This window comes from Kluyveromyces marxianus, chromosome 1 (genome assembly GCF_001417885.1).
Source record: "Kluyveromyces marxianus DMKU3-1042 DNA, complete genome, chromosome 1".
Taxonomy (NCBI): domain Eukaryota; kingdom Fungi; phylum Ascomycota; class Saccharomycetes; order Saccharomycetales; family Saccharomycetaceae; genus Kluyveromyces; species Kluyveromyces marxianus.
Window position 1 is genome coordinate 1212303 of NC_036025.1, and position 13023 is coordinate 1225325.

The 13023-nt window shown below is 39.0% G+C and overlaps 6 protein-coding genes and 1 non-coding gene across 7 annotated transcripts; 2 read left to right on the forward strand and 5 right to left on the reverse strand.

Moving 5' to 3' along the window:
• Window positions 1-562: 562 nt before the first annotated feature.
• On the reverse strand, window positions 563-1708 carry SCS7 (fatty acid alpha-hydroxylase; the record flags this gene model as incomplete). Its single annotated transcript, XM_022822250.1, has 1 exon — window positions 563-1708. One exon carries the CDS (start codon window positions 1706-1708, stop codon window positions 563-565), a length of 1146 nt encoding a protein of 381 aa, XP_022674090.1.
• A 540-nt stretch (window positions 1709-2248) lies between these two features.
• Window positions 2249-2569, reverse strand: KLMA_10578 (uncharacterized protein; the record flags this gene model as incomplete). The annotated part of the gene is made up of 1 exon (XM_022822251.1): window positions 2249-2569. One exon carries the CDS (start codon window positions 2567-2569, stop codon window positions 2249-2251), a length of 321 nt encoding a protein of 106 aa, XP_022674091.1.
• A 253-nt stretch (window positions 2570-2822) lies between these two features.
• On the reverse strand, window positions 2823-5696 carry ZDS2 (Zds2p; the record flags this gene model as incomplete). Its single annotated transcript, XM_022822252.1, has 1 exon — window positions 2823-5696. One exon carries the CDS (start codon window positions 5694-5696, stop codon window positions 2823-2825), a length of 2874 nt encoding a protein of 957 aa, XP_022674092.1.
• A 698-nt stretch (window positions 5697-6394) lies between these two features.
• Window positions 6395-7369, reverse strand: RCE1 (CAAX prenyl protease; the record flags this gene model as incomplete). The annotated part of the gene is made up of 1 exon (XM_022822253.1): window positions 6395-7369. The coding sequence occupies one exon, from the start codon at window positions 7367-7369 to the stop codon at window positions 6395-6397; it is 975 nt and encodes a 324-aa protein (XP_022674093.1).
• Window positions 7370-8154: 785 nt separating this feature from the next.
• Window positions 8155-8277, forward strand: KLMA_R123. Its single transcript has 2 exons — window positions 8155-8188; window positions 8240-8277. It is a non-coding gene; the product is annotated as a tRNA-Ala (tRNA).
• Window positions 8278-8555: 278 nt separating this feature from the next.
• On the forward strand, window positions 8556-9479 carry COQ5 (2-hexaprenyl-6-methoxy-1,4-benzoquinone methyltransferase; the record flags this gene model as incomplete). The annotated part of the gene is made up of 1 exon (XM_022822254.1): window positions 8556-9479. The coding sequence occupies one exon, from the start codon at window positions 8556-8558 to the stop codon at window positions 9477-9479; it is 924 nt and encodes a 307-aa protein (XP_022674094.1).
• A 267-nt stretch (window positions 9480-9746) lies between these two features.
• Window positions 9747-12503, reverse strand: BUL2 (ubiquitin-ubiquitin ligase BUL2; the record flags this gene model as incomplete). Its single annotated transcript, XM_022822255.1, has 1 exon — window positions 9747-12503. One exon carries the CDS (start codon window positions 12501-12503, stop codon window positions 9747-9749), a length of 2757 nt encoding a protein of 918 aa, XP_022674095.1.
• Between the last annotated feature and the right edge of the window lie 520 nt (window positions 12504-13023).

The following is a 13023-nucleotide window of genomic DNA, read 5'->3' on the forward strand; positions in this document are numbered from 1 at the left end:
GCTGTCCTTGCGGTCTATTAAGAGAAGCTTTCAAATAGCTTTCTTTGTTCTTATGTTAGTGTTTCTGAATAGTAGTCTCTTGAAAGCGTTCAATATTGAGTCTTGAATGACCGGGTAACTTTATAAAGGTTTGAAAAGGTTCACGTGATAGTATACACATATATAAATACACACATATCAACGGGAATAGGTTGTTGTACCTTTGAAAAGGACGGTTGTAAATAGCAGCCCAAGGGATTGGTAGAGTGCTGCAAAGTCACTGATGGATTTCCCAAATTTTCAGGTGTCATATTATTAGACTTCAAAACAAAATAATAATGATGATGAACAATGTTGGTGTCATAAAGTAATACATAATGATACGTCAAATATCATTCTATAAAAAAAAGAATCAAAAAAAACTATTGAGTTCTGTGTATTCTAAAGGATAGTTCTTGTGTATTCGCGACAATAGAGGCTTGTTAGGTCTATTGCAACTGGGTAATAAATATCGTAATTGATAATAATAACAATAATAATAAAAAAAAATGGGAGAAGAAGGAACCGTTAATAAAACTTGCACTCATTCGTACTTCATCTTAGATAGTGGGGCAGTTGGACCTAGGTAAGTTCCGAAAACCTTATCCCAGTACCAAGAAGTGACACCGAAGCCTAATTCGTAGTTCTTGTAGTGATGTTCCAAATGGTATTTCTTCAACTTACGCATGTAAGGTGGTAGTTTTGCGTGATGCAAGAAGTAATGGGTCATGTCGTAACACACGTAGCCGAATAAACCACCGGCGAAACCAGCACAAGCCCAGTAGTATGGCAAGAGCGCAAACACCAATTTGTAGAAGGGAGTACACAAAACAACAAATAGTGTTGGAGGCATAACCAATCTGTACTTGTCCATTGGCAAATAGTGGTGGACACCATGCAATAAGAAATGCAGCGTTAGAGCGGCATTGTTATCTGGAAGACGTGCATCCAAATGGAACAAGAATCTATGCAAACAGTATTCAATTAGAGTCCACACAAACACACCTAGACCAAACAAAAACACGGCGAAAGGTTGGTTCATGTTGACTAATGCCTTGTGGATGTGGTAAATCACCACAGGGAGCCAAACCGTTGGCACAACCCACCATGCAGTCTTTGAAATTGGTTCCAAAAAGTTCCCGAACAATGGAGCAGATCCCTTACCATAATGTCTTGGTCTATGAACTTGATCCAAGTAGAAGTCTTTCGTCAAGTTGCCGAACATGACCTGCCATAACAATGGCTTGTTCAAGTCCAAAAACTTGTGTCTCTTATAATCACTGGTAGGATCGGTGGCGACACTTAGCTTATCTTCGGTTGGCAGTTCCTTCACAAAAGTGGTAGAGTCGAACTCAGCATCGCCCTTCAAATTCACTTCGACAACATGATCTTTGTTGGTCAAAAGTTTCTTTTCTTCTTCCTCGGTAGCCAAATATCCAACCAAGTAAGATTCGTCCATGATCTCGTAAGCAGACTCGCTGTGTTCATGGATAGCACTGTCCTTCATCACTTCGGTGATATCCTTACCAGCGTGCTCCAAGAGATACTCAGGACCACCTGGGTGCTCGTCCAAAAACGCAGTCACGTTATAGATCTTTCTCTGGTATAAAGAAACCCAGCAATCATCCTTCTTGGCATGGCTAGCCAAATCGCTCTTGGAATAAAGCGGTAACACTTTAGATGATGACATTTCTCTCTATATTACTATCAGCTGCCCTTGCGACTTTCTTGCTTTCTATAGTGTAAGTAACGAGTGTATATCGCTCTTTATTTCTTCTCTTCTTCTTGTTCTTCTTGTTACACGGTCCTCGTATATTAAAAATAAACGACGCGATAATCCGATGTTAACGTTGATGAACGACTCCTTTTATAAGTCCACTAGAAAAGAGAAAAAAATACCCGAAAAAAGACTTTTTGTATCGGGTGTGCCAACTGAATCACCTTTTGTCAACTGATACCAACTGAAACGCTTCTCTCTGTGTTTCCTAACTCTATACTAAACGGTGTCGTTTGTTAAACTGGCTATGTACATTTCAAATACTTTTCGTTTTATATACGATTTAGAAATTTTCCACTAAATAAAGCAGGCACAGATTTGTATGTCTTCTTAAAGCCGTTAGAACGAGACCAAATGCAACGGAAGTGGGAAGATCACGTTTCGTGAAAAAGATAGTACGATATAGGTACATTAAATTATGGGGAGTGAGACGAAATAGGATGTGCTGTTTGCTTATTGCTCTTCTGGAATGTTTTCCTCGACAAATTGCTTGACGTCTGCGACGAGGTGTTCGATAGATTTGTCCAGGATTAAAACAATTAGACCGTCGCTGCTGATTTCGTACTTGATGTTTCCCTCGTTAGGGATGCATATCTTTTCGTCGAACTTGTCGAACCAAGAGTTTAAGAGGTCCATCTCGTCGACCTGGATCGGAAGTGTGACTTCGTCAACGAACTCATGCGTAGCGTTTTGTTTCTTGGTATCTTCTTTGCTTTCTGGAGCCGGCTCCTCCAGGAGTATAAGCATTCTATAGACGTTTTCTGATGTAGACATTGTGTGTTGGTGTGGATTCGACGGCTCGGTTGGACGCTGTGTTTCCCTAAATGAGTAAGTATGTTTGGCATAAAAGAAGCGATGAGCTCTTCTTAATTGTACTGAAAAATGGCAGGGCTGTTTTTCGTTTCTTTTGGTGTCACGTGGTTATAGTATATTCTATACATATTATGCTATACTATACGCCTAAATAACTATACCATATATTGTACATTAATAATAGTGTCCATGGGGTGAGCACGGCATGTGTTGTTTAGATGTCCGGTATGTCGATCAATGGATTTCCGGATCCCAATTGGGAAGATCCTTGGCCTCCCATTCTTTCTTCTTCGAGTTGTTGGAGGTATAGAGAGTGGTTCACCAAGTTCAAATATGCATACATGAAGTTGGAGAGTAGCACTTGTTGTCGTAGAACCCTTTTTGGATCGCTTAGTTTTAGGTGTGAAAGTCTGTATATGGCACGCTCAACGTGTATTGGTAGCCTGTGATCGAACATGATGACGGTTGATATCGTTAATGGTGGGAGAGGGAACCCGAATGCGGAATCGGTGAACTTCATTGGCGCATTTGGCCTGTCAGGTTTCACCACATCATCGAAAGTGAGTTTACGAGGTGGTAGAGGATAGTTATTGTCAGGTAGTGTGGGGAGCTGTTCCTGTTCAAGCCTTAGTTCCTCCTGAGTCTGGGCATTTGTTTGTAACGGGACAGGTGGGGACGCGGATGCGGATGCGGGTGATGTCGGAGAAGAGTGTATCGACTCGTTAGAGTTTGGTGAGTTCTGCTCCATGGAAGTGAGCATAGGTTCTTTGCTCAAGCTGATATTGCTCTGACCAGAGTTCAAACTAGTGAAGGAGTCTTCTTGGACTGAAAACTCAGATACTTCCACTTCGTCGTCATAATTGTCGTGAGATTTGGTCTTGGATGCTGCGTTTCCATGCACATTACCATCACCCATATTGTTGACATTGTCTTCGTATATTATCGTACCCAATTGGCCACGAGGTTCTTTTTGGAGTTTAACCTCGTCATTAGCTTTTGTAACCGTAACTGCTGGCTGTAACGACGCTTTTCTTTTAGATTCCTTCTTGTCTCGATCAAATTCGATGATTACCTTCCCTCTATGCTTTATCTGTTCAAATTTAGAAAGCTCAGTTTTACTAGACTTCTTCGGACTGATTTTGAATTTAGTGGATAGTCCATTTCCCGATTGTTTTTGTTTTAATTCTCGTACTTGGGTATCATGGTTCAAGTTTGAGTTCAGTTCCTTTAACATTTTACTCTCTGAAGAAGACGTTCTTTTCTTGAAGAATTTAATAAACTTATTTTGACTTTGACCGCTCTTTTTACCCTTTTTGTCCTCGATTGCTGGAAGAGGTTTATCTAAATGCTGTTTTTGAGGTCCAACATGCGATAGCGGCACATTTTTAGCTTCAACCTCTGGTACTGAAACTTTAGATGTTCCCAAGCTTAATGTAGAACTACTGCTGCTTAGAGTACTGTTCCCACTATGAATGCTTGTCTCGCTGGTATTAAGTCCTGTGCTCGAAGAGGGCACGTTATGACGATTTCTTGAATGGTTAATTTTATAAGGGGAAAGATTATCTTTTGGTACGCTTTGAGCTTGTTGGAAGTCAACGGCTGTTGTAGTATTTTGTGACCACTTCCATTTAGTTGTATTATCACTTCTGTCACTCATCACCCTCTGTGAAGTGTTAGCAGTCTCTAACTCTGCAGACAATTCATTGCTAAAATCAGTACTTGAGTCTGCTTCCTCGGTAGATGTGTCACTTTCAAGATCATCGTTTGCAGGAAGAGTAGAGAAAAATTCTTGGACTATAGGTTTTTTCTCGTAGTAGGGTTCATCATTATACATTCCTATGATAGAATTTGGAGAATTGGTGCCGGACGGGGACCTGTGGTTCATTCCCAAGGCACCGTTTTCAATTTCTTCATTTGAATCAAACGATTGAATTCTGTAAGTATTGAATTTACTTCTTCTCAAAGAGTGTCTAGCAGGTAATGTGAATCTATTCTTTATTAGCATCGTTGATGCATATTCGCTATCATCTTCTTCCTGTTGAGGGCCATGATTTTTGTTCTGTTCATTTTCTTCGTCGGGTATGTTATCAGCTACTCTTAGGGTTCTCGCGAGAGTAACAGCGTCCGTATCTGTTAAGCCAGCCTGGTTAGAGAGCTTTGTTAATTCTTCGGTGATATCCTTGAGGGACATCGTACGTCTAGTCTCTTTTAGTGATGGTACAGAAACAGGGAGAAGCAGTTGCTTCGCGTTATCCTCTGTCTGCTGTGTGCCATCTACATCTTCCGAGATTTCAGTATATGACTTCCGTAACCTTGATGGCCTTCTTGCCAATGAATTTTGTGATTGCAAAGATCTTCTACGTAAAATCTTAAGATCGGATAAGGAGTGTGCTTGTACATCATTTGCCGCAGTATGGTCGTCAAGATTCAGGTTTTCTAACGTGTTTTGTACTAATTCTAAGTAGTTTTCCGGTTTCACATTAGGATGTTGATCTGCTCTAACCCATAGTAGATTTTGACTTAGAGATTCACTATGCTTTAACTCTTCTTTTCCATCACTGGATCCCGATGTTGACCGTGATCTTAACTGTCCAGCAACAGACCCGCTCAATACTCTTCGTTTCGGAAGTGGTTCTTGTTGATATGTACTATTTGTTAGATTTGCCTGAGCATCCTGATCCAAATATTCCGCATTCGTCACGTCCATACTGTCATCGGTAAAAGAATAAGTATCATCCTCTTCATCCGCCGTACCTCCGATAGTGGTATCTTCGCCGGATGTAAATGTTTCATCAGGAGTGCCTTCTTGGGTTACCGGCGTTTCGAGAATAGAATCTTGCGATACCGGTGATATGTCACTGTCTGTTGATGTCCCTGATGTAGAACGTCTTTTTATTTCCTGACTATTAACACTTGTCGGTGAGCTCTGCCTCGTTGAAACACGGTATTCCATTTCAGGATCCATAAGAAGATCCATGGATCCTATAGACAACCGTTTCAAATTTTTAACATGTTGAACTTCCTGATCCAAAGATTGTGCTGCAATTAGCACCTCTGATTTCCTCTTATCCCTCTTGGACATAGTCATTCTGTATGAAAACCGTTGCTATTGAATTATGTGCTTCCAGATACCGGCTCCGTCAAATATATCCGCTACTGAAAGCCTCTGTATCACAAATAGAAAGATGCAGAATACCAAACTGATTTAACAATAATGTTACCAGCCGGTATATGTTCTAGATATCTTGGATGAGCTAGAACTCAAAAACCTTCGAAAACTTTTCTATTTGATCCAATGCCTATGTTTATGCTCTTTTGAAGTACAAACTTTCGAGTATCGCAACTATATTGCTAGTAGAATCTTCAACCGTCCTTGTTGACCACCTATAGTTGCTCTACAGGTACTCTTGTTAGACCCTTTTGTTATCCAATTTCAGCCTCAGTTACAGTTCTTTACAGAGTTGTTATATATTTAAAGTTCGAATCTCGTTTTAAATGCGCCGGACGCGAAATGCATGGCTTTTCGCCGTAGTTCTTCTTTGTTTCTATTTTGTTTCTCATTCCTTCATATTTCCATTTTTGCTTAGAAAGAGAAAGACCGGTCATAGTCACGTGCTATTTTTTGATTTACGCTTACTGATCAAAGAGAGGTTAGGAATGCACTCTCAAAGTGGGCTTAACGGCTAACGAGCCCTCTGCTTTTGAAAGTAAAACGACTTTAGCTATTTAATGAATATATAGAGTGTTATTATTATCTGCATTGTTTATTGACATAAGGTAAATTCATTAAATTAGGGCCGGAAAAGAATCGGATCTTGTTAGCGATGAGAAGTTGTTCTTGAAGGCTACGATTGTGATAATTAGTGTTGGTAAGTATAGTAAACGCCATATTAATGATGCCATTGTGCCTAGCCTTGATTTCTTTCCTTCTGGTAGTATTGAATACGATTTTGAGAATGAATTTCCTTGGGGTAGGCCCATAAAATTACAGAAAGTGTGGATGAGAATGCAGGATAACAGGTTACCAGCGCTGTTCAAGAATAGGTGGTTTGTGAATGATCCAAACAGCCATGTATATGTCATTTGTAGAAGCGTTACAAATACGATGTTAATAAAGTTCATCATCCCGAGTGTATATTGTTCATAAGCGTGGTGTAAATGGGCGAATCCAAACAAATTAGGTACTACAAATTTCAGGTAGTTCGCATCATGAATAGTAGAGTTATGGCATAACCTCAAGTAGCATACTAGGATCATTGATGTGTAGAATAACTCTTCGGTGACTGGTCCAAATATATAGTCTCTGAAACCCCAGATATTGCTAAACTCGTAGATAATGTCCTTAAACATATCATTCCACGACTTGTCGGGCATGAAACAGTAATGTAGGAAGGAATCTATCAGAGGAGACGTGTATAGTATAGCCGCTAACTTCATGTGCGATACAACGTCTTTAAAGTAACCTCTGGGAATCCATTCAGGTAGTCCAGTTTTTGGATTATTCAAAAACCCTGGTACTAATCCGAAACGTAGTAGGGTATTTTTGATATCATCACCGTTGAGATACTTCAGAACCAATGGAATCATAATAAGGTTCAAGAGAGTCAACAAAGTGACTGATTTCATCCTGGCCTTGATCACATTAGGGTCATTTCTTCTAATCTTAAAGTCATTGACGTTTTTAGATGCTAAATACACTGCAATAACATACGATACCGATACGTAAATCCCAATGACATCACTCAATCGCTCCATCCCCATGTCTCTCACTCCTTGTATTGCAATCAGAACGGGTGGACTCTGTTTTTAAGAACCTTATTTGTTATTGCGATCTGAGTGGCTTCAAAAGTTAGAATTGGTTTAAATTTCACGTTTATTATGGGAATTGTGATACAATTTGCCTATATGTCCGTACAGAACCGTTTCTCACCAAAAAGACCATAGTATAAAACATTATACCAAGTAACTTCCTCGCATACCGGCTCTTCGATTGATTTAATTTTGGTTCCATTTTTGGCTTCAGTCTCCTTTTCTTCTAAAGCCACAAGGACCGCCTCTATGAGCAGCTGGATTCGAGATTCCTTAGATCCTTCATCCACATTTACTAGAGTTTTATTTTGATTAAGCTGAAACGGTAGACAGTTAACAATAGAAGATATCAGTATCAAACATAACCACACTTTTCTCATTGATTAATGATACCCTAAGTTATTTATCATTCCTTGGTGGGGGCATTTTGCGTATTAATAAGTAGATATCGCTATCTATATTTTATGTGTCACATTCTTTTTAACTGGCGCGCAAGTACGTCTACAGTAGTTGATCATCAAAACAGTCAATGCATAGCAACACTAGTTTTTTGGAAATATAGATTGATCTTGGGTTTGGAATCCGAAATATCTGATGAAAGCAACAGCAGTGGAAGCTCATCTAGTTGATGGGGGAGTCAGTTTTTATGTAAATAACTGTTAATCAGATATAGATCAAATGATTAGTCTCTACTGGTATGACAAATTTCTTCCTTGAAACATTCATCAAATTAATATGGGCGTGTGGTCTAGTGGTATGATTCTCGCTTTGGGTTAATAGCCTAGCGAAGCTTCGATAAACGGAGTTCTCACTACTGCAAAGCATGCGAGAGGCCCTGGGTTCAATTCCCAGCTCGCCCCAATTTGTTTTTTATTTTTTTTTGAATTTCTAGTTTTCACGTGACTTCGTATAGATAATTCGGTTCCAAGATATCATTCAAACTTTTAAAAAATTCAGCAGTACGTTCTAAAAGTTAAAGGTAAGCCCATTGGTTGGGTAACGTAGTGGAAACAAAATACAATTTAATTAAAGTACATTCACGATATACTTTCTAGAACAACTGTTCGTTTCTGAAATTGCAGAGTGTAAAGTTCTTTTTGAAGCAATTTATAGAAGAAGAAAGCTGCTTGTTCTAAATATGATTCCTACAAGAACGAAACTTGGAACACAATTGTGCTTCAAAAATGGTAAATTGGCACTACCTCATCAAACTATCAACAATCTAAGATATTTGTCATCTACTAGGCTCCAATTGAACAAAAATACAACTGTTGATGAGAATTCAACTACACATTTTGGGTCTAAAACTGTTTTAAAGGAGGAGAAAGAAAAACTTGTCGGTAATGTTTTCTCCAGTGTAGCTTCAAAATACGATGTTATGAACGATATTATGTCTCTTGGTATCCACAGATTATGGAAGGACCATTTCATTAATAAGTTGGATGCAGGTAAAAGACCAAACTCTACTGAACCATTGCATTTTATTGATGTAGCTGGTGGGTCTGGAGATATCGCGTTTGGTCTTTTGGATCACGCTGAACAGAAATTCCATGACGTGGAATCTACCATGCATATCGTTGATATCAATGCTGATATGTTGAAGGAAGGTGAGAAGAGAGCTATGGAGCAAGGGAAGTATTACAATGATCCTCGTGTGACATTTTTAGTTCAAAATGGTGAAACTCTGGAACAAATTGAGTCAAACTCCAAGGATATCTACACTATTTCTTTCGGTATCAGAAACTTCACTAATATTCAAGCTGGTTTGAACACTGCTTACCGTGTGCTAAAACCAGGTGGAATCTTTTTCTGTTTAGAGTTCTCAAAAATCGAGAACCCACTAGTAAATCTAGCTTACCAAAACTGGGCTAAGGTGTTGCCTGTTATGGGATCTATAGTTGCAAATGATTACGATTCATATCAATACCTTGTAGAATCCATTGAAAGATTCCCCAGTCAAGAAAATTTCAAGTCTATGATCGAAAAGGCAGGGTTTCAATCTTGTGGATATGAAAATCTAACTTTTGGTACATGCGCTATCCATTGGGGTATCAAAACATAGTTAGTTATATTCCAAAATTCGGAAATGAAAATACGATTCGTGTATGTACTTTTAATTTTTGTTTTCCTCATGGCATAATATAATATGTATATAAAATCACATATAAAGTAGGAAAGATTGTAAAAATCCTATATATTCAATTTGAAGACTTTGGGTTTTGTGACGCGCTTTCCTATAATTTTACATTCATTTTGTGTTAAAAACTATAACTTATGAATCTATGCATTTATCTAGAGAAGATGTAGTCTATCACGTTATAAAGAATGTCTAGCATTCCAAGTTTCTAATTCTTACTGGAACATCAATCGATGCCACTCCGACACTATTCTCGAATTTTACACTAACACGTACACAGTACATTCTGGAGCACAAGCAACTCTCAAATGTGGGGACCAGAGTTTCTTTAATCTCATTATCTAATTCGAGATTAACTGTTACCTCCCTGTCATATTCCTTATCGTTGCTTTGAACCCATTCGTGCAGCAGTTCTTCTTTCATCAGTGTGCTATAATTGCCATGGTGGTTAGAACTGCCATGGGAAAGAGACGTGTGTAGGCTCAATTGTGAGTCATTGTGGTTTGGCGTGCTGGATCCAGATATTTTTTCCGTTGAATTGTTCAACGTGTTTTCCTGTTTCTTGAACACAGTATTTAAACTCTTAATGTCAATAATAAGGGAAGCTAAACTTTCAATGTCATTCATTAATTGAGGGGTAATGAAATCCGAAAATCTAATTTCTTGTTGAGTGCTGGAATTTGATCTAGACTTGTTGTATAATTCATTGAGCTCTTTGAGTTGCTCATTAAATCTTGCCTTGTATTCACGAGCCCTAGTCAGGTATTCTCTAAAAGTGTTCATAATATCCTTCATTCTATCTGTATTCAACAAAAGTTGGGCATTCAATTTCAGCGGGAATGAACTGATAGCCTTGCACGTAATACATATTAGTTGTGTTGTTACCAACTGGATTTCTGGTGGTGAATGTGGTTCACTGTTGTTAGCTTGAATACATCTCAGATGTATGTTCAATTGCTCCAATACTTTCCTTTCTTCATCTAGCAGTGATGATTGCAAAGATTTCCAATTTGATTGATCGTGCTTATTTTTGTTATTGAATTGATTAGTTTTTTTCAACAACGAAGGTCTTAGATACGGAAGCCCATCTTCGGGTATTTCACAATCTAGCATTATAATACCACACTTTGGTGAACTGCTAGTGGCAGAGCTTGAAGAATCGTTTTCCGGTGAAGTGGCATTACTGCTGCTGTTGCTGCTACTACCATATAGTCCACTGAAAATACTCTTCTTCAGCCTGCTCTTAGACTTGGATCTATGCTTTATAGTGTAAGGGAATTCAGATTCAACTGAGTTTTTTGGTCCTTTAGAATATTTGACATTTCTTACGGGGAAAGCTGCAGCATCTGGGTTTATTCTATTCCCAATATGAAGTTGGTTGAGTTTCCTGTTGACAATATCGGTAGAGTCGACGTTGGTATCATTGTCTATTGTGCCGCTAATATCGGTATTGTTTATGTCACTAGCAGTAATGCATTCACCATCTTCAAGTTTTTTAAACACTTTTTCAAGAGCTTCCATTCTTTCCTCTATTAATTTCTGTAGAGCGTTCATCTGTTTTATTGGATCACCCTCGCCAGTCAATGGCTGACAGAATCCAAAAGGTATAAATCTAAGATTGTACTCCTTTTCCTTCATAATAGTCAATTCACTTGTCTTGCTGTCCTTACCCACAATTCTTGCATCTATGGTATAACTGACGGATACATTTTCCCCACATAAATCATTAGTCAAAATGGGAGAACCTTTGGTGCCTAAATGACCGTAACCAAGCATAGAATTCAATTTGATATTAGAGTAACGGGCATGGTTTTTGTATTTATCTACACCGAAACTGGGCGGTACTAGACAATGGCAGAAAATTTCGTGTTTACAAGAGATGTCAAGCAACTGATTTGGGAACTTGAAAGTGAAGAACTTCTTGTAACGAACACCTGGCTGCAAAAATCTATCGTTGTTTAACCCAAGCACACAACCGTCTTGGTCGATATCACCGGGGGTATACTGGAAACCCGTTGCTAGATCGATATTTGAGTATGACCAACTTGCGGAAAGATCAACCATTCTCAAAAATCTTTTGATGGTACGCTTACCTTGTTTCTTATCGATAACACATGTGCAACCTTCCAAAGTAACGTAAAACATTTCAAACCTTAGAGGATGTTGCGACCTATTTTCTATGACAACATATCCGTTAATAATATCACCAGAAGTATATTCCTTCAAGATAGACTCCTCTTCAGGTTTCTCCGAAAATGGCTTCGTTGCTTTCTTTAAGATCCGGATGTTTACATCGACAGGAGTAGACACCTTGGGTAAAGAGTAAAGTTTCTCGATATTGATATTATCAGAGTCATTCAAATCATCAATAATAGCCTCATATCTCGTACTTAGCGCTTGCAAGTTACTCTGGACCACTGATGATGGTATAGTGGCCAAACTATGCAAACTCTGCAAGCTTTGTGTTGAAGCTCCGTTTATATCACCACGAGAGAGTGGTGGACTAGACGGACACTCCAGTTGCGATACCGTACTACCATCTGTCAGCTCGGCTTGTTTATATTGGGATTGTACTTCTTGATAGCTGGGCGGTAAGTCATGTTGATCGGGGTTCACATTACCGCGCGGAATATTCCGATGCAAGGCATTGTACATTTCGAACGATGGAAGAACATCCACCATATGGTGTGTGTCTGCACCCTCAACAGCATCAGGGCTAACAACAAGACCATCTCGACTCGACATTGCACTCAAAGAGTGCTGTTGTGATGCATTAGTAGAATGGCTGGATCCATTACCGCTAGTAAACGAATTCCGGAGTCTAAATAATGTAGATGTGGATGAACTTCGAAAGAACAAGCTTGACGTCGAAGAAGTATTTCTCAAGGCACTTCTTCCTCTTGCCGATATCTCATCTTCCGTTTGTTGTTTTCTGAGCTGTGGTCGCATCTGAAGCACCTTAGAGCACGCGCCTGTTGGACTTTTGTATCTATGATTTCACCTTCTTTGGTTGACTTAAGTTGACACAAAATCTTGTGGCTTCCAAGACTTGTGGAAATTTTATTGGGGTTATTTTGGGTGTGTTTTCGATACGTTCAATCCAAGTCCAGTACACTCAAGCTCTTAACGTAACGCTTCGCTGTACTACTGCCTTTTTGGTAACTCTTAAACACAGGCACTTTTTCGGATATATTCTTGCTGCACTTTCGCTTTATTTTTGTTACTTTAGTTCCAAGACTGTGGAAACATATTTAACATACAAGGCTTTCTTTCTTTAAATATAGCTATTTCGGGATTTTCCAAATCCATGGAGCTGAAAGACACAGAGAATAGCATGGCGATTTGACCTGGGGAACGGGGATTGAGAGGCAAGAAGCTGTATGGTTAAGGTTCTGAAAATTTCAGGAGTGGGCGTACATTTCTATACATATACATATATATATATATATATATATAAATATTAGTTGAG